At 44.7% G+C, this 26,970-nt stretch overlaps 1 protein-coding gene across 2 annotated transcripts in view; it reads left to right on the top strand.

Moving 5' to 3' along the window:
• The window catches only part of LOC137551591 (uncharacterized), a 261,627-nt gene that overhangs the window by 219,720 nt on the left and 14,937 nt on the right, over window positions 1-26,970 (top strand). Inside the window, exon 2 of one of the 2 annotated variants that reach the window (XM_068271350.1) lies at window positions 15,161-15,766. The exons of the other annotated variant lie outside the window; for it this stretch is intronic. Within the exon in view, the coding sequence (XP_068127451.1) occupies window positions 15,161-15,384 (224 nt within the window). The 3' untranslated portion in view covers window positions 15,385-15,766. Of the gene's footprint in view, window positions 1-15,160; window positions 15,767-26,970 lie in introns of those variants that run through there. 2 annotated transcript variants of the gene reach the window in all.

Below are 26,970 nucleotides of genomic sequence, written 5' to 3'. Positions count from 1 at the left end.
ATCAGGGTTCAATTCCGGTCCAGAGTGGGAGCCTGAGAAACAGCTACCACCACACATTCAAGGAAGGACCCATTGTGCTGTATAAGTAATGTACCTGCCCTGACCGTGCTTTGCAGACCAGGCATCTGTGGTCAGATGGACCCTTGACCCAGCGCTGTGTGCCAGAGATGACACCACTTGCCTTTAATGAGAATCTGTTCTGGAGGGCAGGTCTGCCATTCATTCAAATGTGTGACTGATAAACAAGTTTGCATATTACTTTCTCAGTACCATGGTGACCACGGGTAATGGCCGGGGAATCAGGGTTCGATTCCAGTCCGGAGGGGGAGCTTGAGAAATGGCTACCACCACCTCACACCCAAAGAAGGCAGCAGGCACGCTGTGGGCAAAGGAGCAGGAACGGCTACCATCACCCATCCAAGGAAGGCAGCAGGCATGGCATGCAAGTCCCAACTCAGGGAGGTAGTGACGAAAAATAACAATACAGGAGGACTTTCGAGGCCCTGCTGTATATGAGATGAATCAACTTTAAATTCTTTAACGACAATCTGTTATGGAGGGCAAGTCTGCTATCCATTCAAGTGAAAGGTATGCACTGACTGCCAGGTATAATACAATGTGCAGTCACAGATGCAGTGAAAGGTATGCAGTGACTGCAAACAGCCGTTTGTGTAGTGATGGCCGTGCAGGGCTAGTGCGCACCATGGTGAGATTGCTCTTCCTCAATGATGTCAGGTAATGTCTGACTGCCTTATCAACTTTCGATTGTTCTTTCTCTACCATTGTTAAAGCTTACATCAATTGTTTTTAATTAGTTGACTGTTAGATCCTGTCAGTCAAATTGAATTGTGTGTACGCAGCATAATGTCCTACCATATTATTATACTGCTTTGTTTTTTATACCAAGATAGCTGCTGTTTTTTATGAAGTTGAAGAGTAAAGATGTGGATTTTTGTATGAAGGATACGGTGTGTTGCTCCTGGAATCTTTCTCTATTGTGCAATGTATATGACAAATCTTGTTTATCTGGATGTTGCATGACTGTGAAGTTATAGCCTACTCCAGGCTATAACTTCACAGTCAAAAGTGGAGAAACAAGAGCGCTCCATAGTGTAACACCACTTTAATAAAACAAATTGCGCAAATTAAGTTACACTTACTAGATGTAGGATGAGTACAAACATGTAGTTAGGCTAAAGCCTTCATCAGATCCGATGATCTGATGAAGGCGTGGAACGCCAAAACGCGTAATAACGCCACCAGCACACGTATACTCCTTGGTGGGGAATCCAGGATCAGTTTCCACCAGATCCACTCTACTCCGATGGCCACGGCAGTCTGAGGATGTTCCCACCTTGGAAGGCTTTTAAGGCTTTAGCCTACCTACATGTTTGTACTCATCTTACATCTAGTAAGTGTATTTTAATTTGCGCAATTTGTTTTATTATAGTGGTGTTACACTATGGAGCGCTCTTTTTTCTCCACTTTTGTCTTTTAATCAAGCCTTTTAACAGCCGGGCTAATAAGGAGCAGCTAAAGTGTGATCGCCAACAGCAACCCTTGGATACTGCCCTAGCAGCGCATTAGGCATTAGACATTGGTGTGCACTCGCTTTCTTCTTGCTTTTTGATGTATTATTTTACTGCATTGTGTGTGGCTGAGGGAGACATTTCAGGAATCCAACCCTTGAAAATCCTGGGTTTGCCCCTGACAATGTAATTTGCCATTATGGCGGTGCTCAGGGCTACTGGCATTACAGGTGGGAGATGTGTATGGGGCCGGCCAGAGGGCCCTACCAAGAAGCAAAGTAAAGCACATGAAGACACTTGATCAGAACATTTTGAGGGGGGAAGTGCTTGCTGATATAAAATAGACACTAAATGTCGTTCAATAGTAGTACCAGCAAATCACACAGACTTTTTCCTGCTTTCTCTCATACATACCTCTTAAGTGCAATTTCTCATCATTAGTCCCCCCCCCCCACTCCCCACTCCCCACTCCCCACATGCAGTGCTGAGAGGGAAAGCTCTCAGCTTGGAACTCCTGTGCTCTAGCTTTGTCTTCACATTAGTACATGCTACACTAATGTGTGGATATTGACACTTAGGTCCAGGCTAAGGGAGAGCAGAGAAAGGTTAATATACCTTAGCCTGATCTGCTCCTCCTTGCTGTCTGTTTACAGCTCTGAACCATTTGCTTCTTTAGAGAGAACTGTAGTTTTTCAGAAAAAATACTATGGCAAAGTCTTGCAGTACAAAAAAGTAGACAAAGCTTTATTGGCACAATACAAAATTAAAAAAAAATTTCATTAAAAACATCTTCATTCATATAAGTAGTCTTCATGAACAACAACACAAGAGACTATCATGAAACCATCAATATCATGGTCTGGCTTGAGGTGATGAGCATTGATCATTTAGGTTAGGCAACGACATACATTCGTTTCGGGCTTTTTTTAAGCTCTTCATCAGGCCACCATATATATAAAGATAATTCTATAAAATAAAACAAACAAAGCACATATTAAAATCTAGGCTCACAGATATTTTCTATGAAAAGAGCCCCAGTGCCCATAGAAGATCCACCAAAATAGAAAAAGAATAAAGTAGGTAGAATATGTTTCACACAGAGTCCACAGAAAAAGTTTTAGGACCCACACATCTACCAAAAGTGCCAGGAAATATAAAGAACTACTGGGGTCTGGCCACAAACAACTGCATAAATACATAGTATCCTGGGCAGATGACCTTCAATTTCCAGTAGAACATAGTCATATTGTCTCCTTCTTAAAGATGATTAATAATACATCAGCCTGCATAAATCATTGGGAGACTGTTCACAACATTTTTCTAAAATGGTATGTTTCACCACGCCGTCTAGCACTATTTTCAACCAGAAATTCCCATTATGTTGGCATAAATGCAATAAGATAGGCTCCCTGGTTCATATTCTTTGGGAGTGCCCAATAATTAAGAACTTTTGGTTATTAATTGCCCAGATATTACGTTATGTTATGCAGAAACAATTTGAGGTCACACCACAACTCGCTCTCCTACATATTGGACTCCTCCCCACTTCTGTCTAATAGCTTCACAGATTCTGTGTGTTGCCAGAGGACTGATACTAATCAATTGGGGTTCAGCAGATACCCCATCTTTCCCCAGCCTAAACTACACAATTGATTTTAACCTCCAGATGGAAAGAACTCTAAAAAACAAAATTTGAAAATGACCTACCCCTTTGACATGCAAATAGATTGGTCATCCTTCCACACTCCTTAAAACTTGTTTAAAAACTTGTCTTAAAACTTGTTATAATCTTCAAAAACTCATTATACTCTAGGAATCATACCTCTTAATCATTCGATTAAGTACTATATATGTGACTATCGCACAAGATTATTTACAAATGTTTCTTATTATTGACATTGTTATATGCTCTTTTGTTCTACATTAATGTTTTATTAACTCCAATGTTTTGTTTGTATAAATGAAAACTTCAATAAAAATCCATTATTTAATTAAAAAAAAGAAGTGCCAAAAAGGGACAAGAAAGGAGTATACACAGAGGGTATCCAATTTCCAGCTCTTATACTCCAGGAGCAGATAAAAAATAGTACAGGGCATGAAAGAGAATAAAGAATGATACAGGACATGGAGGAGAGTAGTCAGAATCCTCATATCAGATGTAGAGAGAGTATAGACAAGGGGTATTTAAATTGCAACCCCTATACCCTACATTTAAAGAAAACCTGTAACTTAAAAAACCTCCCGGGGGGGGAACTCACCTCAGGTAGTGGAAGCCTCCGGATCCTATTGAGGCTTCCCCCATCCTCTTCAGTCCCACGGCGGCGGCGAAAAAGCTCCGGGAACGGCGGGGATGTAAATATTTACCTCCCTAGCTCCAGCGCAGGCACAGCATCGGCTCTCCGCCTCGGAGATAGGTGGAAATAGCCGATCGCTGTCGGGCCACTCTACTGTGCAGGCGCAAGTCTCCTGCGCCTGCGCAGTAGAGCGGACCCGACGGAGATCGGCTATTTTCGCCTATTTCGGTGCAGAGAGCCGCAACAGCGCCCCCACTGGAGCCAGGAAAGGAAAATAAATTATCATTATCAGCGCTTGTCAGGCTTGTCGAGGAAGGATTCCGGGACACTTCGGGGGAGCCAGCGCTGGGCTGCCTGCAGCTACAGGGGAGGGGGAAGCTTCATTAGGACTCTGAGGCTTTCCCCTACTGAGGTGAGTACCCCCCAGGGGAACTTTTTTTTCGTTACAGGGTCTCTTTAAGGAATCAGTTATAAACCATAAAGTTAGTGGAACAACACCTGAATAAGAATACTGTACATCAGTAAAGCAATAGAATTAAGTCTAATTGAGTATAATAGAAATATAATGGAAGGAGGGGGCAAGAGAATAACAGACCCCATACTCCATGAGGAGAATAAAGTAGTTGGCTGGATGTATCAAGGACTAGTTAATATCAGTCCACTTCCGTAAATAGGTACTTTACTCTATTGCTTTACTTAGAAAAGTGCACTTGCGAAAGCTGGCGATTTGTAATGTGAACAAGGCCTTAGTCTCCCTAAACCTTTGTACTCTTAAAAATGAACTCATCTTCAGCTGTAAACAGCCTAGAAACACAAGAGATGTGTGTCATCTGTAAAAATGCATCCTGTCACGTGGGGTAATGCAGAGGATAAAAATTCATGTTAATTTGAAAGTTTCATATGTTCATGCACATCACAGAGCATGTGATATATATATATATATATATATATATATATATATATATATATATATATATATATACCTACTACTGTGTTTGCTTCAGGCAGCAAAGAAATAGTGCCTGCCTGGCTCTGGCTGCCCTCACTGACGTGTGCTGGAGGGTGGGGGTACAGATGATGAAAATCTGACACAAAGGCGTTCATGTGTTCAGGCCTTTGTGCAGATTGGCATGAGGGGGTCCAGTAGGTTTGCCCAGTATGGGGCCCAGAAATTTCTTATGGCGGTCCTGCCTAACTGCCCTGCAGAACTGACCCCATCTACCTATTTAACTGGAAGAAGACAGGCATCAGGATTCCTTATTAAAGAGGGCACCGGATTCCACCATAAGTCCCCCTAGCACCCATCTCCACTGAGTGGGCTTTATTACCCTAACCTCTAAAGCACAGAGGTGGGAATGAACACCTTGTCCTTGATTTGGATAGAGCTTTGCAAGAGAGGAGGAGGATTGCTGAGCACCCATATGTCATAGACAATGCAGGTTGGTATATCTCAGGATGGAGGCGCACTGTGCTGTTTGACAATGGTGGCACCCAAAATTCCCCACCTGCGACCGTGCCTAAATTAACTATTTTGTAAAAAATCACCCTCTTTACCTACATACCTCAGAGAAATGAGAATTCTGCAGGACCCCTTATTATAAAGGGGCTTCCAGATAAAAGCAGGTGACTTGGGCGCTGCTATAGCACTAATGCTATAGTGTGCAGCCTGTACACAGGTAATTCATGGCTCCAGCAATTGCTGGACCCCAAATTACTTCTCCCTCTGAGTTGCTACGACTCGGAGCGAGAATAGTATTTGATGCTGCTGGGAATTTGAGTGGCAGCAGGGTGACCTGTCATTCACCTCACGCTGTGCCTAATTCACTGGTGGTGTACATATACGTACACTTCCACATTCCATTATATAGTCCTCTAGGGCCTACCTTCACAGGTAGACAATCAAAGAGAAAAAAATATGGTTTTGAACAAAATCAATAAAAGGGAAAAAAAAGGCAGAAACTTTCACTTCGCCATCCCCAAGTTTGACAGATTTTATGCAAAGGCACATTTGCAAACTGTCTCAAAGAACATTGAAAAGATATGCACAAAACTGAATAATGTGATTTTCATAAGTATTAACTGAATATGCCTTTCATATGCTCCCAAGTACTACTATTCATATTGTTGTTGTTATTATTATTGTACAACTAGTTTTATAATAAGGAAACTTCTTAAACAAGTCTTGTGATGTTCTTCGCACAGCATTCTGTCTTATGTAGATTCACATTCTTGAAATAATAATATATTTCATAGAAAGCTTTCTACCATAATGGACAAAAGTGCTGTAAATTACTATGCAGGGCTTTCTTCACAGCAAGCACTTAAGAGTTTTACAGTCACTGCCATGCACGCCTGCAGTCCTAAGTAATGGTTCAGAATGTACAATAGGCTAACTCTGGTTATGCACCTGGGTGCTTTTCCACAGTCTCAGTTTTATTGAGGCCATGTTTTCAGCATCAAAGGGGATTTTAGTGCTGTAGCTCAAACAGAGAGCAAAAGGAAAAAAAGAAAAGTCAGCTACACATATACATTACAATCACTCTCTGCATGTGTCATCTGTGTCCCAAATTTTAGAGGAAGTTAATGCATTTGTTTCATAAGGGCTTTGTGTCACCCGCAGCACAGACTGCTAAGACAGAATTATTATATTAATATATTTTACCAAAACCGTATATAGAATGTATTACATTCTCAGGGTTACAGTTCACTTTGAATTAGCTGTCCCCAATATATATATATTCTTTAGCCTGGATTCACACTGGTCAGTTGCATAAGGTACACGTTAAAATGAGTGTGAACTGCAATGGAAACTGGACATAGACTTTAATACAAAGCCTGCATGCAGTGCGTTAGTATAATGTGATCAGTTAATACGCAGTACTGTGAACAGCCCCATAGAATGACCAGAACAGTGGCGTAGTGGTGGTTAGCACTCTCGCCTTGCAGCGCTGGGTCTCCGGTTTGAATCCGAGCCAGGTCAACATCAGCAAGGAGTTTGTATGTTCTCCCCATGTCTGCGTGGGTATCCTCCGGGCACTCCAGTTTCCTCCCACATTCCAAAAACATGCAGATAAGTTAATTGGCTTCCCCCTAAAGATTGGCCCTAGACTATGATGCATGCACTACATGATATATACATAGACATATGACTATGGTAGGGATTAGATTGTGAGCCCCTCTGTGGGACAGTTAGTGACAAGACAATATACTCTGTACAGCCCTGCGTAATAGAAGTAGTATTAAATAAATACTATATATATATAAATACATAAATAAATAATAGAATTGAATAAATATTGAGTTGACATGCAGAATTATTCTGCAATACAACTGACCACTGTGAACAGGGCCTCACTCTAAGAATGTCACTAATTACGATTACAATCATATTGGAAAAATCATAATCGTGAACAATTATGTGAAATGTTGTGTAATGACCATACACGAATGTTTCAGAATTATGATCGTTTTTGTAACTATGATCATTTTCATGATTCAATTTTCATATTTATTAAAATTGTCATAATTACAAGTATTTTTACTAATTTTCACAAAAAACTAATATTACGTGTTACTCGTAATTTCATGTAATTTTCTTGTTTTACAAGAAATTATGAGTTGCATGAAATTAAACACAAAATTACAATTTAATGTGAAATTACAACTTGAAATTACAAATTATGAAATTATGAATTACACATTTTCTGATAAGTACAAATTACAAATACCTGTCATAATTGCAAATTTTATGTCACACTCGTAATTACAAAAAACTCAAAATTTGGCTCATCGCTAACATGAAGGCATTGATATTGAAAGCCACCCAGAGCTGGACCAAGTCCATACAAGAAAAGCCATACATTTAACCAAACTCCCTCTGTTCTGACTACCCTGTTTATAGGTTGAAAGGCTGCTAGGGCAAGTTGGAAAATCTCAGTCCACAGGGAATGAGAGACCACAATTAACTTTCTGACCATTAAGATCAAGGGCATATACATGTGCATTGCTGTGTTTACAAGCACTGCTAATGATCCTCTCATTGGGGAACGTGTTCCCAAAGCCAATCAAAGTGCCAAATGAATAAATGATCACTGCTCCAGCAAGTAGCAGTGATCAATAATTGAAAATGAAAATAAAAACAAACAAACTCACTTCCTGTGTGCTGTTCTAGGTACACAGGAAAAAGTGTGTGGTCATCTAGTGGATAAAAAGTAAAATAAATTTAAAATACATTTAAAAATAAATCTCCTATAGTTATTAACCCTTTCTATCCCCTCCCCCATATTTACCAAAATAAAACACTTGTAAGAAAAAAAATACATAAATAGTTAACTTAGGGACTTGGCTTTTTTAACATGTATGCCATAAAGGTATATTACTGTTATTCTTGCATATAATGGCTTTAATTATTAATAGAGTATAAACAAACACAAAACAGAAGAAATACACCTTTCCAGCGCCTCATTCAATACTTGGATTGGATACAGCTTTTTTGAACTCCTTTATAGCCTGAGGAAGCGGTGCTGAGGCCCGCGAAACGCGTTGCATCTTTAGGAGTTACACTGTTTAATAAATGCATTCTACTTTACCTCAGAGTCTTGTTGTCCACTGCTAGAGAGAGGTAAGTCCACCTTACCTTCCCTCTTTTTACTGTTTTTAAGTAATAGTGTTTTTACTCTTTTTGGCGCCTCTGTTCTATCTGCGTTTGATACATATTACTTATCCACCCTTGGTGGAGGGGTACGCCCCTTTTTTTTCCTATCTACAGAGAGCGACTTTTATACCCGAGTGGGGTCGGGTACCAATTCTCCCCACCTGCCTTTCAAGTGGTTGCCTGCTGGTGACCCTTTTTTGTGAGTATAATTCTGCACGAACTATCTAGACAGATTTTCTCTGTTAAAACTATATTGCGCTATTGGGCTCTCGGTGCCCTGTTTTTTCTTTTGTTTTATCTACAGACTGACTACTGTTATCAGAAAGCTATGTGGTCCCCAGATATCAGAATTAAGCAGTTGGGTAACCCAGATAACAGATTTTAATTGCCACTATGCCATTGTGTGGGTCACACAATGAGAATCACTGGCTGCAGACATGAAGACTACAAGCAATAACAGGAAGATGTGATGCTGGAGAGGTAAGGCACTTCTCCACACCACTCACAACAGTTTATGGGGCCCCTATGAGGCCCAGCTCAGCCCCTCTATCACTGGACATTTCCTCAAGGCCAGAGAATATTGCCTCAGTTGCCTTGTCGATAAGCTGGCCCTTTCCGACAAGTGTCATCTAGCATGTGAACCTATCTTAAAGTATAACTGAGGCAACAGTGTTGAATAAAAGTTTTTACCATATTTGCTACAAAAAGTATGTGGGACACTGACTGCTGTGTCCCCCCCCCCCCCCCATTGTTTCCACTTTTGGTAAAAAGTGTTTGGACTGGGCCCCGACCTTCCCCACAGTTGTCATCCTTGCCCCATAACCAGTAGTCTGCAATAGCAGCCATGCCTGCGCAGATTGCATGGCTGCACAAGTACTTGCACAGTTCAGAAGCCCTCTGCTGCCTCTCACACGTGAACAATGTCCTGAAGACCGCCCAGACAGCGGAATTGGTGGAGGGCTTCCAAACTGCACGGGCACGTGCGCAGCCAAAGCCTAACTGTGCAGACATGGCAGCTATTGCAGACTACTTCTTCTAGCACAAGGATGGCATCCCAGGGGAGAGTCGGGGCCTGGTCCGGACACTTTTTGCCACAGCTGGAAGCAATCAGGGGGAAAGGAGGATGCAGTCCGTGTCCCAGATACGTTTTACAGGAAATAAGGTAAAAACTTTCATCGGATACCATCGCCTCAGTTATCTTTTATGGATATCGCATCAAAGAGATCCAAAAGCCCCAACAACTATATTACTATAAAGCCAGCTGCACTTTACTGATATTTTTACTACTTACCCAAATTAACAGGCATATAAATGAAATGCACATCCTTCTCAACACCCTGTTTCTGAAGAGCCTGTATGTTTCTAGAACCTTAGCTACTGTATTAAATTTGCAAAGAAATAAAGTATACCCGAGTCGAAGCTCAGGTACAAAATCAGATACTTACCTTAAGTGAGGGGAGCCTCAGGATCCTATTGAGGCTTCCCTCGCTACTCTGTGTCCCCCATTGCTGAGTGTGGCCCCCCCCAGAAGAGTAACGACAATACATTGTCGCTAATGACATCGAAGGCCATGCAGCTCCTCTTCCTGGATCTAGTGTGCGCAATAGCCAACTGAGCTGCCCGTGCATGCACAGTATGCGCGGGTAGGCTCATGTGGCCATTGCGCGCACTTGATCTGGGAAGAGGAGCTGCGCAGCCCCGATGTGAAAGGGGGCCACGCTCAGCAAAGGGGAAACCCGCTCAGCAAAGCTTGCGACAACTGAGGAAAGTCTCATTAGGATACTGAGGCTTTCCTCTCTAAATAGTAAGTGTCAACCCGAGCTTCGGCTTGGGTTTGCTTTAAGCCTCTGATCATCGTCAGTTGCAGGTCATACCACTGGAAAGTTTTACCCAATATAAATAACTGTTTCACAGGTAAATGTTACTGTACACAATTATGTAATTTTGAACTGCTGGATGACATCAACAAAGTATTTTCCTTACACATCTGAAAAATATGCTTTTGTCTTTTTATTTCACATAGTTGTTGCTAAAAGCTAAATGTTATCATATAAATGTTTCAGAAGTAAATAAAAATACATATATAAAAATATCCAAGTCAGAATAATAAAAATAGCAATATAATGATGTCAAAGTCTAAATTGTCCTTATTACAAGCTTGGGTCAGACAAAATGACTTACTCAATAATGTCTTTTCCATTTTATAACCATCTGAATTCCATAAATCTAAATCATGTATTAATAATTTTCTGTTCAGCATAACCAGGCTTTCAAGGACAGAGCTGAAACTTTTCCTACTTAGAAAGTTAAAAGAGTTGATAGAAAGTTTAAAGCTCAGCTCAAAACACAGATGTTTTCCTAGTCCTCTGCAGGTCATACATCTAGTTTTACCTGATACCAATGAAGTGCTTTCATTAACTAATATCAAATAAATCACCTTTAAAGTACCTGGTCAGGAGGAGTCTCTTCCTTTTCTAGGCCGTTTATTTTTTATTTATTATTATATTTAAAAAGCGCCAACATATTACGCAGCGCTGTACATTAGTTAAGGTTACAGACAATATTTAGGGGTGACATACAGCAATAAGTCAATACAGAAATACATGCAAACCAGATCACGCAGCACAGTATAAGTACAAGGTAATGCTTAGTCACTGTATGGGAGCATGGAGATTAGGCAAGTCGAGTTCACTCAAGAGCTCATTTAGATCCATATGATGGGTGTATAGTGATGGAGGTGCGTGAACAGGTAGGAGACATAAGGAGGAGGGCCCTGCCCGAAGGATTACAATCTAGAGGGCGAGGTGGGGACACAAAAGGTATGGGACCAGAGTTCAGCTGCAGGTTTAGAGCACTAGTGAGGGAGGGATAGGCCAGAGTGAAAAAGTGGGTTTTGAGGGCCTTCTTGAAGATGTTGAAGGAGGGGGAAACCCTAATGGGGGAGATAGGGAGTTTCATAGTGTTGGAGCAGCTCTTGAGAAGTTCTGGAAGCGTGCATGGGATTGGGTGATGCGGGGTGCGGTTAGGCGAAGTACATTGAAGGAGCGGAGTGAGTGGCTAGGAGTGTACCTGTAACAATACAACCTGATCCCCGTGCCTGCGACGAGTCGGGCTCTTCCGGCTTGCGTTCCACGCCAGCTCAGTCTGCGGCTGCGGGCGGAGGCGTGCGTTCCAAAGGACGCATGGGACGTACGCGTTCAGCCTATGCAAGCAGGCGGCAGGCATACCGGAAGAGACGCGTCGGAACGTACGCGTCTGACGCGGCGGAAGTGACGCATGCGGTAAGCTTATAAGCGTTTCCGGAACGCGGCCGCACGCCTGTTATAGCGTGTATTTTGCCGCATATAGGCTAGTGTGAGCTTGCTCCAGATATTGTTACTGTGATAAGCCTCTGTTTGGTTTCTGAGTCCCAGCGTTGCTCTTGGCTAGGTTAGCCTGAGTTCCTGGCTGCTGCGACTCAGTTCCAGTCATTGCTCCCTGATCTGATACCTGTGAATGACCCGGCTTGTAGTTAGACCACTCTCTGTTTTGTCCCTTTGTACCTCAGTCATCTGACACCAGTGTTTGACCCGGCTTGTATTTGACCATTCTTGATCTTGTCCCTGTCTGCCATCTGACTCTGATAACGACCCGGCTTGCATTAGACCTTCCGCCTGTCTCTCTACAACTCTGCAGGGCAGGAGCCGGTGCCAGCCGTAACAGTACGGTCGGCCGATCGTTACATTATAACAGGCCTTAAAATTTAATACCCCCTTGGGGATAGACACATTTACATGGAGGATTTGCAAAGGCAGTTTGATCAGCTGGCCGCGGTGGTCCAGGGCCTCGCTGATATGGTGACTCCATTGGCACAGGCTGCGGCTGCGGCCATTCCTCTGGGAGAGGAGCCGGATGATGCTGCTGAACCCCCGGTGGCTCCGGCGGCCCAAGCAGTCCCACCACCTATTCCACCGATAGCACCTGCAGCACCAGTAGCACTTGTTGCAGAACCCAAACTTCCACTCCCTGAGAAGTTCTCAGGAGATCGTGGCACGTTTAGCAACTTCATGAACTCTTGCATGATGTATTTCTTTGTCAGGCCGCAAGCCACGGGAACAGAAACACAGAGGGTGGCCTTGGTAATCTCGCTGCTTCAGGGAGACCCACAGGCCTGGGCCTATAGCCTTCCTCAGGGGCATCCTGCTCTCGCCACAGTGGAGGGATTCTTCCAAGCTATGGGGGTGCTGTACTCAGACCCCGATATTACCACCACCGCTTCACACAAGATCAGGGCCCTAAAGCAAGGGAAAAACACGGCTGAGGTATACGCGTCTGAGTTCAGGCGTTGGTCCGTGGCCTCCAGATGGAATGATCCAGCACTGGTGGATCAGTTCAATTTCGGCCTCTCAGAACCAGTTAAGGACCATTTGGTCAATTACCCTCCAGCGGAGACGCTGGATGAGGCAATCACCCTTGCCATCAGGGTGGACCGCCGGATACGCCAGAGACGCTCTGAGCGGTCAGGAACAGGGAGTGTTGCACCCATGGTGGCAGGCCTACTCAGTCCACCTACTCCCACCGAAGAGCCCATGCAGATTGGGGCATCTAAGTTGTCAGCTGCGGAGAAGACATGCAGACGATCCCAGGGACTATGCCTGTACTGTGGGGGTGCCGGTCACATGGTCCGCGCTTGCCCCGAGAAGAAGTCGGGAAACGCCAGCGCCTAGATGAATTGGAGGAAGTTCATCCGGGCGGGCAGGTAATTCCTCTCAAAAGCCAACGTTTTTTAGTACCTTTCAGTCTGGATTGGAAGGAAAGGGGGATAACAGGGCAGGCGTTTATTGACAGCGGGGCTGCAGGGAATTTTCTGGATATATCCGCAGCCGCTCGGTTAAATATTCCCTCGTTGCCTCTCCAAAGTCCGCTACAGGTCACAGCCATCGATGACTCCCCATTAGAGTTAGCCACTCCGGTAGCAAGAACCCCGGAGTTGCACCTGAAAATCGGGGCTCTGCATTCAGAGAAGATAACTTTCTTCCTTCTGAACATGCCATCCACACCGTTGGTACTTGGTTTGCCGTGGCTGAAACAACACAATCCAGTGTTGGATTGGCGTACAGGGCAACTGGTTAAATGGTCGGGATCCTGTTACCAGAATTGTCTGCAAACATTACCTCTCCTCAGCACCCAAGTAACGCCGTCCCAAATTCCATGGCCTTACAGGGAATTTGCTGACGTTTTCTCTCCCCAGGCAGCAGAGAAGCTACCGCCACACCGCCCCTACGACTGCCCAATAGATCTGTTGCCGGGAACCATGCCTCCCCGGGGTCATTTGTATAGCTTATCGGGCCCCGAGCGCTCGGCGATGCGGGAATATATCCAAGAAAACCTGGAGAAGGGGTTCATCCGACCTTCCAGCTCTCCGGCAGGGGCGGGATTCTTTTTTGTGGAAAAAAAAGATGGTGGGCTCAGACCCTGTATTGATTATAGGGGGCTGAACACCATCACTATAAAAAACCGCTATCCGCTTTCGTTGATCGAGGATCTATTTGGACAGGTGGCCGGGGCTCGAGTGTTCACTAAGTTAGACCTAAGAGGGGCGTACAACCTCATTCGTATGCGGCAGGGGGACGAATGGAAGACTGCGTTTAATACTCACGACGGGCATTATGAGTATTTGGTGATGCCTTTCGGGCTCTGTAATGCCCCCGCAGTCTTCCAGGAGTTCGTCAACGACATCTTTCGAGACTTCCTCGGGAAGTTCGTCATTGTCTATCTAGATGATATTCTCATCTATTCCCCAACTCTCACAGAACATAGGCACCAGGTCCGTCAGGTGCTGCAGAAACTGAGAGAGAACCGTTTGTACGCCAAGCTCGAAAAATGTATCTTTGAAACCAACCAGGTACCATTTTTGGGGTACGTGGTATCGGATTCTGGGCTGACCATGGACGCAGCAAAAGTGTCCGCGGTCCTCAACTGGCCACAACCCGGCAATCTCAAGGCTCTTCAGAGATTCTTGGGATTTGCCAACTACTATAGGCGGTTTATCCAGGGATATTCATTAAAGGTGGCGCCCTTGACCAATCTAACTAAGAAAGGAGCCGATCCCAGTCAGTGGTCACCTCAAGCCCAACTAGCATTCAAGACCCTAAAGGAGGCGTTCTGCTCCGCACCCATTCTCACGCACCCCGACGTCACTCGTCCCTTCATTGTGGAGGTGGATGCCTCTGAGATTGGGGTAGGAGCGGTCCTCTCTCAGTATTCAGGAAGCCCAGAAAAATTACATCCCTGTGCCTACCTGTCCAAGAGGTTCTCCCAGGCGGAGCGGAACTACGATATCGGGAACAGGGAGCTATTGGGAATTAAGTGGGCTTTCGAGGAATGGAGACAATGGCTAGAGGGGGCGACCCATCCTATCACCGTATACACAGATCACAAGAATCTGGAGTATATCAAGTCCGCCAAGAGATTGACTCCTAGACAGGCTCGGTGGGCGCTCTTTTTCTCTCGGTTCTATTTCACCATCACATACAAGCCAGGCCCTAAGAATGTGAAGGCAGACGCCTTGTCACGGGCGTTTAGACCCAGTTCCAAAGAAACCCAAAACCCCGAACCGATAGTGCCCGAGCAATGTATCATTGCAACTATGTCCACCTCAGTACCTGACACAGACTTAATGGATATTCTCTCTCCCTATCAAGGTGATGCTCCTTCGGGAAAACCTGCCGGACGGTTATACGTTCCCCCCCAGTGGAGGCTCAAGGTCTTACAGCATTTCCATGAGGATATTCTTGGAGAAAGAAAACAGAAAAAACTGGCACCAGTATGCGGCAGGGATGGAACGGCCACAGATGGGCTTACCTGCAACGTGCACCGAATGCAGAAACGTCTTGAAGAAAGAGGAGAAGCGGGCACTGCTGCATAAAATCCCTTTATTGTGGCCGGGTTACAGAGTGGTTGCAGTGGGGGGAGAGGGTTGCCATGAGGATAAAGCAGCAGGTCATCCGGGAGAAAACAAGACAAGGGAGCTGCTGTCGCGTTGGGTGTGGTGGCCATCGTTGAATCAAGATTCCAAAGCATTTGTGAAAGAGTGTTCCACTTGTGCCCGCAGTAAAGTATCCCGGACTGCGCCCAGCGGGCTGCTACGGTCCTTACCTATTCCATCTAAGCCCTGGACAGACATATCCATGGACTTTATTGTAGATCTTCCTGCCTCCAAAGGGTATACGGTTATTTGGGTCACTGTGGACCGATTTAGCAAAATGGCACACCTTGTTCCTTTGATTAAATTACCTTCGGCAAAAGAACTGGCTGAGCTTTTTATTTCACATGTGTTCAGACTCCATGGAGTACCAGAAAGGATTGTCTCCGACAGGGGAGTCCAGTTTGTCTCTCGGTTCTGGCAGGCCTTTTGCTCCCGGCTGGGAGTTACCTTGTCCTTCTCATCAGGGTTCCACCCTGAAACCAATGGCCAGACCGAGAGAATAAATCAATCAATAGAGCAATACTTGCGATGCTATGTAGCCAGCAACCAGGAGGAATGGGCAGCATACCTCCCATTCGCAGAATTCGCCCTGAACAACCAGGTGAGTTCTTCTGCAGGCATGTCCCCGTTTCAAGTAGTCACTGGACTGAATCCAAAATTTTCTCCACTCTCAGGGACCCCGTCGAATCTACCCGCCGTCGAGAATTGGGTAACCCATATGATGGAAATTTGGAAACAGGTTCGGGCGAACCTAAGTAAGGCAGTAGACAAACAGAAACGTTCTTTTGACAAACGTCGGTCACGGGAACCGGATTTGTCTCCGGGGGATCTTGTTTGGGTATCCACCAGAAACATCCCGTTGCGACAGCCTACACCCAAGTTAGGTCCACGATTTATCGGACCATTCCCTATCATTAGAAGGTTGAATGAAGTGGCCTACAAGGTTAAGTTACCCGACTCCCTCAGAGTTGGAAATTCCTTTCACGTATCTCTACTGAAACCAGCTAAAGAGTCTCAGACCTCCACGTCCCCACCACCTCCCGTGTCAGTATTAGGTGAGACAGAATACGAGGTGGACAAAAATTCTGGACTCAAGAAGGGTTAGGAACTCTTTGCAGTATCTGATTGACTGGAAGGGATACGGACCAGAGGAGAGATGCTGGATTCCGGCAAGACAGGTGCATGCTCAAGAGCTGGTACAGGAATTTCATACGAATTTCCCCAGTAAACCAGGGGTAGAGTGCCCGGAGGACACTCCTCAGGGGGGGGGTAGTGTAACAATACAACCTGATCCCCGTGCCTGCGACGAGTCGGGCTCTTCCGGCTTGCGTTCCACGCCAGCTCAGTCTGCGGCTGCGGGCGGAGGCGTGCGTTCCAAAGGACGCATGGGACGTACGCGTTCAGCCTATGCAAGCAGGCGGCAGGCGTACCGGAAGTGACGCGTCGGAACGTACGCGTCTGACGCGGCGGAAGTGACGCATGCAGTAAGCTTATAAGCGTTTCCGGAACGCGGCCGCACGCCTGTTATAGCGTGTATTTTGCCGCATATAGGCTAGTGTGAGCTTGCTCCAGATATTGTTACTGTGATAAGCCTCTGTTTGGTTTCTGAGTCCCAGCATTGCTCTTGGCTAGGTTAGCCTGAGTTCCTGGCTGCTGCGACTCAGTTCCAGTCATTGCTCCCTGATCTGATACCTGTGAATGACCCGGCTTGTAGTTAGACCACTCTCTGTTTTGTCCCTTTGTACCTCAGTCATCTGACACCAGTGTTTGACCCGGCTTGTATTTGACCATTCTTGATCTTGTCCCTGTCTGCCATCTGACTCTGATAACGACCCGGCTTGCATTAGACCTTCCGCCTGTCTCTCTACAACTCTGCAGGGCAGGAGCCGGTGCCAGCCGTAACAGTACGGTCGGCCGATCGTTACAGTACCTCTGGGTAAGATTGGAAATGTAGGTTGGGCAGGTTTTGTGGACAGATTTGTAAGCCAGACAAGGTATCTTGAATCGGATTCTGGACTGGATAGGAAGCCAGTGGAGGGATTCACAGAGGGGAGCTGCTGTGGTGGAGCAATGGGAGGAGTGGATAATTCTGGATGTTGCTTTCATGACGGACTGCAATTCGGGTCATAGGGAGACCAGACAGAAGGGTGTTACAGTAGTCAAGGCGGGAAATGATGAGGGCATGGATGAGGAGTTTGGTGGTGACAGAGGTCAGGAAAGGCTGGATCTTGCAAATGTTAAGGAGGTGCAAGTTGCAGGACTTTGTGAGGGTTTGGATGTAAGGGTGAAGGCGAGTGCGGAGTCCAGGGTGACACCCAGACAGCGGGCTTGAGAGGTAGAGCGAATGGTAGTGTGAGTAACAATGACATTCACATCTGGGAGGTTCAGGGATGGCCGTGGTGGGAAGATAATAAATTCCGTTTTGTCCAGGTTTAGTTTCAGAAACCTAGCAGCGGACATCCAGCAGGAGATGGCTGATAGGCAACAGGAGACCTTGTCCATGGTAGTGGTTGATAGGTCAGGGGTGTGGAGGTAGATCTGGGTGTCATCTGCATACAGATGATAGTTAAAAACCATGGAGGAGATAACATTGCCAATGAAGGATGTGTATAGGGAGAACAATAGGAGGCCAAGGACCAAGCTTTAGGGAAATCCTACCGAGAGGTGGTTGGGAGTAGATGAGCAGTCATTGAAGGAGGTCATGGAGGTGCAGTTGGAGAGGTAGAATGAGAGCCAGGACAGGGTGAGGTCATGAATGCCCGTGGACTGAGGAGTAGAGAATGTTCCACTGTGTCAAACGCTGCTGAAAGGTCAAGGAGGAGGATAATGGAGTATTTGCCTTCAGCTTTAGCTAAGGCGAGGTCATTAACCACTTTGGTAAGAGCTGTTTTTCGGTTGAGTGGACAAGCCGAAATCCAGATTGCAGTAGGTCTAGCAGGAAGTTGGCAATGAGGTACTGGGTCAGGCGTTTGTGAACTAGACGCTCAAGGAGTTTTGAGACAAAGGGGAGGAGGGAGATAGGGCAGTAGTTGGAGGGTAGTGAGGGGTCAAGGGAGGGTTTCTTGAGCAGGAGTAGTACAGTGGCCTGCTTGAAGTCTGAAGGGAAGGTGCCTGTGGATAGGCTGATGTTAAACAGGGCAGTGAGGACTGGGGTCAAATCTGTGAAGTGAGGACAGAGTAAGTCAGAGGGGACGGGGTCAAGGGAGGAGGTAGTGGTATGGGAAGTCTTCAGCAGGTGGTTGACTTCCTCAATGATAGTAGGACTGAAGGAGGTGAGGGGAGGATAGGATGGAGAAGGAGCTGGATGGGAGGGGGTGGGAGGTGAGGAGTGAAGGCTGGATATTTCTTGATAATTGGAGGCAATTTTGTTGGTGAAGTGGTTGACAAAATCCGTGGCAGAGAGGCTAGAAACGGAGGGTGGGGGGGGGGGGGGGGGGCTGGGTTTAAGCAGGGAGTTGAAAGTGGCAAAGAGACGCTGGGGGTTGGAAACTTGAGCTCCGATGAGCTTGGTGAAATATTCCTGCTTAGCAACAGCAAGGGCAGAGTGGAAATGCAGCAGGTTAGCCTTGTACTGTAGGAAACCCTGATTAAGTCAAGTAGCCATTACACCTACAGCCATTACACATCTACAGTCTGCAACCTTCTCAAACAGGTCTGTCTGTGCTCCACCTCCTTGCAGGCAGCCTGAACCGAATTTAGAAGTAGTCCTAGTAGTCCTACTCACAGAGCCTGTTATTAGCTATTTCAACTCAGCTACCTCAAGTAATGCAAGCAAACGTTTTAGTCAGAAGACTTAAAGGAATACTATCGATACCCAAGTGGTCTAAAATGACAGTGTGCAAATAATGTCTAAGTAGCTGTGTTAACATTTTCCTACTTTTCATGTTAAATATCAGAGGCAAAAACTGTAATTTATTGAGGGTAGGATTTAGCTATATTGGGGCAAATCAATTGCAGAAGGGGTGTCTGCTTCAATGCACAGCCAGAGTTGCATATCAGACTACAGAAAGCAAATATCAAACATATCAAATTCTGAAAGCAAAAACAGTATGAAAAGCTGTGACAATTAGTTACATTTCCTCTGCTCTCTTCAGACACTTCAGTCAGAAACACAGGAAGCTGCAGCTGTTGGGAGCTCTCTTCTCGTCACACACAGAGCAACACATAGAGTTAACTGATCAAGTGTGAGGGGAATTTCCCCTCTCCTCATGGCTCAGTCAGCCATCAGTTTTGGCGTCAGTAAACTTTGAAAGTATTTTGCTAACAGTAAACAAATAAGTTGCTACTAAAATGTATACACCAGTACTTAGCAGCACTTCCCAAACAATTCCTGTGTCAATTGAAAAAAATATGTGAATCGATAGTATTCCTTTAACTGCAAAAACTTTATTTGGCACCAATTTTTTTTTATTGAACTTAAGCATGAGTAAATAAGCGGAGTTAGTTTTCCTTAAAGAGGAACTGTCATGAAAATCTTAAAATTTAAAACACACAACGAGCCATAAATCACTTTTCTCCTATGTCGCCCTCACTTACAGTAGGTAGTAGGTAGTAGAAATCTGACATTACCGACAGGTTTTGGGCTAGTCCATCTCTTCACATTTCTACTACTTACTGTAAGTGACGACAACATAGGAGAAAAGTAATTTATGACTCATTTTACGCTGAGAGAAATGTGCTTCTTATTTGTACGTGGTTTTTTGTGACAGTTCCTCTTTAAGCAGGGGTATTTTTGTCTGCCATGGCTGAGATTTTAACTATGGTCCCACTGTGGCTGGGTGGTGTAATGGTCAAGGGCTCTGCCTCTGACACAGGAGACCAGGGTTCGAATCTTGGCTCTGCCTGTTCAGTAAGCCAGCACCTATTCAGTAGGAGACCTTAGGCAATTCTCCCTAACACTGCTACTGCCTATAGAGCGCGTCCTAGTGGCTGCAGCTCTGGCGCTTTGAGTCCGCCAGGAGAAAAGCGCGATATAAGTGTTATTTGTCTTGTCTTGTCCCAGTGCTGCAAAGCAAATCCACTACACCAATGTGTTGCCCAAGAATTACGTACATAACAATCCTAATTTAGGTTCATACAAGGGCCCATATGCATTTAACGTTTTCTCCTGAATTTCTCCTAGTAGATAATTTTTCAACTTCCTTCAAAAAAAAAGTTTTAGCATTTTGCAATTGAAAAATTACCAAAAAGTAAATGGAAACAGTACAATCAAAATTGTTTTGAGTATTTTGTCACTTGCTGATGATTTAAAAGGCAAAGGAACACTCGTCAGAAAAAAGTTAATTGCATATGGGCCAAAGTCTCTTACAGCAGTCCTTAAAACTATAGATCAAAGGATATAAGATGATTTTCAGCATCCATGGCAAATTTACGAAAGATTAGCTTTATTTTTAACCACTTCCCAACTGAGGGGTTTTACCCCCTGACCACCAGAGCAATTTTCACCTTTCAGCGCTCCTTCCATTCATTCGTCTATAATTTTATCATTACTTATCGCAATGAAATGAACTATATCTTGTTTTTTTCGCCACCAATTAGGCTTTCTTTAGGTGGGACATTATGCCAAGAATAATTTTATTCTAAATGTGTTTTAATGGGAAAATAGGAAAAAATGTGGGAAAAAAATTATTATTTTTCAGGTTTCGGCCTTTATAGTTTTTAAATAATGCATGCTACTGTAATTAAAACCCATTAAATGTATATGCCTATTTATCCCGGTTATAAAACCGTTTAAATTATGTCCCTATCACAATGTTTGCCGCCAATATTTTAGTTGGAAATAAAGGTGCATTTTTTTAAGTTTTGCGTCCATCCCTAATTACAAGCCCATAGTTTATAAAGTAACAGTGTTATACCCTCTTGACATAAATATTTAAAAAGTTCAGTCCCTAAGGTAACTATTTATGTATTTTTTTTAAATTGTAAATTTTTTTTTTTTTTTTTAATTACAAAAAAAAAAAATTGGGGAGTGTGGGAGGTAAGGAGTTAATTTTTTGTGTAAAACAAGTTTATTTGTGTGTAAAAAATGGTTAGGATGTAGTTTTACTATTTGGCCACAAGATGGCACCATTACCAATTTGTTTCATACGACCTGCAAGCGTCCTTCTGGACTCTTGCAGGAAGTAGAAAGAGGCTGGGACTTTGTTATTTTTTCACAATGATCGGGCTGCTCAGCCGAGCGGCAGCAGATCATTGCGGGGCTGAGATCAACGAACGGGAATGGATTTTCCCGTTCATTGATCTCCGGGCGAGCGGGCGGCGGCGTGTTTACTAGCGGCGGGCGGCGTGTTTACGAGCGAGAGCGCGGACAGCGGCGGGAGTGCGCAGAGTACGGATTTCTCCGTCCCTGGGGGTGAAAGGATGGAAAAAGGGGCGGAGAAATCCGTACGCGCGGGGGTAAAGTGGTTAAGCCCTAATTATGTTGATAGTTGTATCAATTCATAGATAAATCCTAGACAGTTTAATTATATAGTCAGCCAATTAATAAATAAGCCAATTAATAAATAAGTTGCTTAATCAATCAATATACAATTAATAGAATATAAAGATTGTCCTTTAAATTCTATTTATTAATCGTGGTTGTATTGATTATGCCACCTAGGGTTTATCTATTGATTGATTGACTGCTTAAAGCATCTAGGATTTATCTATTAGTTAAAAAATCGGCAGCACTCCTAATCAGGCTGCCACTGAAATAAAAGCCAACAGAGGTGTGCAGTGTCCCCCAGGGACTGAAATATACACTTTGAATACAAATGCGACCTAAACCCTCATCTAGATAAATTGAATGCAAACTGATACACATGGATGAAGTAAACTTACATTTTTGTACAACTGGAGATGGGCAGCACTTCCAAATGGAGGCTGCACCCAAATTGACCAGCTTCATAGATGTGCAGAGCCCAACACAAGGGCAGATTACACAACTTGCATTCAAAACAGATGCAGCAAATTGTAGTACTAAACTCTTCCATGAAGTTGAACATTTTAGAAAATGTGTAAACCATTTGTAGCTAGCAGCTCCAGGATTAAACTATGTTTTAATTGCTAGTTAGTGGCAGGGGAGGACTGGGACCTTTTGGCCTGGGGGAAAAACAAACTAGAGGCCCGTTATCATGGCAGCCCCAGCCCAAATGACGTCACTCATGCACCCCACGTCGTATATGCCAGTAGTCACATGGAGCACCAATGCGGAAATAGAGCAAGGACACTCGAGGGACAGTGTAACAGGTAAAGTACAGGCACCGGGGGCGCATAATACATTTTGAGAGACAACAGCCAGGGTTTACATCATGTCTAACATTCGTGGTTATCACACGCCATGATTATTGCACCTGACAACCACGTTGGCCCGAGATTTCCCAACATGTCAGATTGATACATTCAACCAATTTCCACCCAAATTTGTTATCTGATTCGATAATATCAAATGGTTGATTGTCTGTCAAGTCAACAGATGTATGGCCACTTTAATTCCCCAAGGCTCATTCCTCCCCTCCCACACTTATGTCCTCCCCTTTGACACCATCTCTACTAATCCCCCAAATAAGCCCCAGTTCCATCTCGGATATCCCGTCTCCCTTTTACCAGACCACCATCTCCCTTAGTCAGATAACTGCTTTACTGACCTCTCTCCTGGCACCATGATCCCTGCCTCGCTAATGCCAATTTCGAAGTTTCGGTACCCCTCCTTCCATCACTGTTTTCACTCCCTCCCCCCAACATCCATGTCTTGCTTACCTGCTTTTATTGGTGATCAGTGGCAGTGCATCTCTGCCTGCTCAAGACCCACTCTACTATAGTATGAAACCCTATAGGCCACATCCATACTCGGTACTGACAGGTGGAAAAGACATTGTGATTCAATTATAGTGAAATAATCTGTCAGTAACAATTGATGCATGTATGGCCAGCTTTAGATTACGGCTTCTAATAACAAGATTGGAGAGAAGAGAGAGGAGAGAGAAGTCAAAGCAGTTGATTTTGGTGCATGACGCTCAGCAGCGGTTATCCAAACCAGGAGCCCCATAGCAGCAATGATATGTTGTGCAGTGCGCTTAAAGGACACATCCAAGTTATCTAAAAAAAAAAAAGACCCACTTACCTGGGGCTTCCTCCAGCCCATGGCAGCCATCCTGTGCCCTCACCGCAGCTCCGGTGGCTCCTGGTCTTCCTCACCGGCGCAGCCGACCTGGCAGTAGTTCTGCGCCTGTGCAGTAGCGTCCAGGTGATGTCGGCCGGAACACGTGTCGAGCGTAGAAGAGGTTGACCCGGAACCCAACCTGGCGAGGTCGGCTGCGGAGGCGAGGAAGACCGGGAGCCTCCGGAGCTGCGGCGAGGGCACAGGATGGCTACCACGGGCTGGAGGAAGCCCCAGGTAAGTGGATCTTTTTTTTAGATACCTTGGATCACTCCTTTAAAGTGAACCTCCGGACTAAAAATCGACTCAGCAGCACTGAAAAGGCTTGGTGTTTCTTTAACAGTTTCACAGCATCAGAACTTTGTTTCTCTTATACAAGCCTCATTTTTAGCTGCACAGAAGAAAACTGCCCAGGCTTTTTTCCCCTGATGCTGTGCAAAGCATGATGGGATTTCTGATGTTGTTGTTCTCGTTTTGCTGTTTTGGTGCACATTTTTTTTTTTTTACATTTTGAATTTGACATTTGAAGCCTAGCGTGTGCAGCTGGGAGGGGTAATCAGGACACAGGACAGTTGGAACTGTGTCTCCTGCTCCTTGTCACCTCCTTTCAACCAAAAAGATGGCTGCCCCCATGACAAAGATGGCAGCCCCCATGAATCACAAACATTTGCCTGTTCTTTTAAAACAGGGTGGGTAAGAGATTATATTACCTATCTATTCTAATTAACGTAACTAATGTAACTTGATGACAGTATGTTTGTTTAGGCTGAAGTTCCCCTTTAAGGGTAATTCAGGGCTCCGGTGATCACCGTGCCCCAAATTACACTTCCCTCCAAGTTACAACGACTCGGAGGGGGAATAGTATTTAACTCCGCCGGGGAGTTTAGTGGCAGCAGGAAGAGCCGTCATTCGGCGCTCCTGGCACCCAACTCACCCGAGTACATTTGAAAACGGAGCCAAAAGACTTGGGCACAGGATACAGCCTGTATATGGATGATCCTGCTTCTGCACAAGTCTGGGCCGTGTTAATTACTATTCCCTCTCCAGGCCGCCATGGATAGTGGGGAATGATATAATTCGGCTTCCAGCGATTGCTGGAGGCTGAATTATTGTGTTTTTTAAGCAACTTGGGCTCCATCTTCTGACGGCGTTACTTACTGAGCGCCGCTATAGACTGATTCCCATTATAGTCTTTGGCGGCGCCGGCTGCGCCCAAATCTAACAGCTCCGAAAAGCACTGCTCCGACTCACCCGCAGTATACAAATACTAAGGGCTCAGACACACTGTAAGCAGTTTTCTGAGCACTTTTTAGCCATCACAGCTTTCTGAGAGCTTTTTAAAAAACACTCCCATTGATTTACAATAAATTCACGGTAAAATTGCAATTTCAGTAAAATCGCTCAGAAAAGCGCTTATAGTGTGTCTGAGCCCTTATGCAGAGAAGGGGAGAAACGGTGAGGAGAGAAAAGCTGAGAGGGAAAAAGATATTTGCCTCACCAGGATTGCACTTTTATTTAGCTTTCCTGTATGACAAGAAGACACAGACACCCAGCACTAGGGGAAGAGGGAAACAAAGGTGAATGAGGGAGGGCTGGTGCACAGTGCACACCAAGAGTGCTTCTGAGCGCTTTTCAAATCGACAGCAATTTGAAAGGCGCTTGGCTAATGTTACCCTATGACGGTGTTCTCACAGCAGCATTGTGATTTTTTCAAAATTGCAAGCATGCCGCATGTAGCATTTTTAAGAACGATTCATTCAAAAATCGCTCTGAAAATCGCTTCACAAAATTGCACTTGCAAATTGCTAGCAATTTTTATTGTGATTTTGGTGTGCACTAGTCCAGAGAGAAGAGGTTAGGAGAGAAATTGAGAATAGCCTGAGATGAAGCAGAGATCTTATCTGTATTGCACTCCCACATCACACAAAGGCTACGTACCTGTAATAGGGCTCCTATCCCTGCCAGTCTCTCACACAAGTCAGAAAGCAGCCCTCCTGGAGTCTAGCACTGTCAAAAACGTTTAAACTTGTTTAACACTTTATCTAAACATGCAGTCATTATAACAATGGGGAGAGACCAGACAGATATTTTCCCAGGGACCCTCCAGGGAAGCTCTGCATCATGCTGTCTATATTTACCAGCTGTCCTGTCCTCTAATTGCACTTTTATCAGCCAGCCTAGTGTTTCACATTGCCCTACAACAACAAACCTGAATACACCACACCAGACACCAGACGGGCCCTAAATAACTGAATGAAAGGCGGAGCCCCCAGCCCCCCCCCGCCAGTCCGGGCCTGGTTAGTGGTTAGGTTTAGTGGTTAGGTCTCTTCCATGAGGGCACATCAACATCGTGGAAGAGTCTGGTACTACACATTCTGCACGCAAACTGTTTCTGGAAGTTAACGTCCTCTATTTGCTGCATCTGTTTTGAATGCAAGTTGTGTAATCTGCCTGTGTTTCGGGCTCTACACATCTATGCAGATGGTCAATTCGGGTGCAGTCTCCATTTGGAACTGCTGTCTATCTCCTCCTGTTTTATCTATTAGGTATCTATAATAAAACCCGTGTCCCTGTGTGTGCTGTCTCTGTGTAGCTGGTCCTTGCTTTTTGCTACTGCGCATGTGCGCAGCACGGACCCAGCCTCACAGAGACAGGGGGACAGGGCCAGGGAGCCCAGCAGACGGCTTATGAGAGGGCGGCCAGGTGTGCGGAGGTTGCGGACGCACGGCAGGGGGTGTGCGCAGCGGGTGGCGGGTGCGCGTGCCTGCGGCAAGTAACACAGACCTAGAGCCCATTTTTAAACGGGCTTAGGTTTCCTAGTCCAACTATAAACCATGATTAGGGTTTAAAAAAAATCTGAAATTCACCAAGGATTATAAATAAGTTGACAATCATGTATCATCTTATATCTTTTGATGTATGTTATCATGTACGGTTGTAAGATACTTTGTATTCAGGTAGATTAGGGTTGTTATGTATGTAATTCTTGATCTAACTGATTAGGTTTAATAGTATTTATTGATTTTTAGTGAGGATCTGTTTATTTATTAATGTATTATGTATTCTCTATGATGATGATCTATTGACTTTTTTATGTCAAGTTAGGCTTGTTTATATGATAAGCATGTGTATGTATTCATTTATATATGTGAATTACGTTTTCCACTAGGCATATTTTTGGTAGTTACTATTGACCTGTGGAAGCAGGAAATTGCCTGTGAAATGCATTGTCTGACCCTACCGTGTGCAATAAAATTTTAAAAAGAACATTGAGTTATATTGGTTATTTTGAGATCTTCAGGATAGGTAAGCCAACAAAACCTTTCCTTCCTTAAAATGTTTTTACTTATTCTATTTTGGGCACCTCCACCCACCAATATGCCTGA

Source organism: Hyperolius riggenbachi, chromosome 1 (genome assembly GCF_040937935.1).
Source record: "Hyperolius riggenbachi isolate aHypRig1 chromosome 1, aHypRig1.pri, whole genome shotgun sequence".
In the NCBI taxonomy this organism is placed as follows: Eukaryota; Metazoa; Chordata; class Amphibia; order Anura; family Hyperoliidae; genus Hyperolius; species Hyperolius riggenbachi.
The sequence above is the reverse complement of the archived record's forward strand: the minus strand, read 5'-3'. Positions and strand labels throughout refer to the sequence as shown.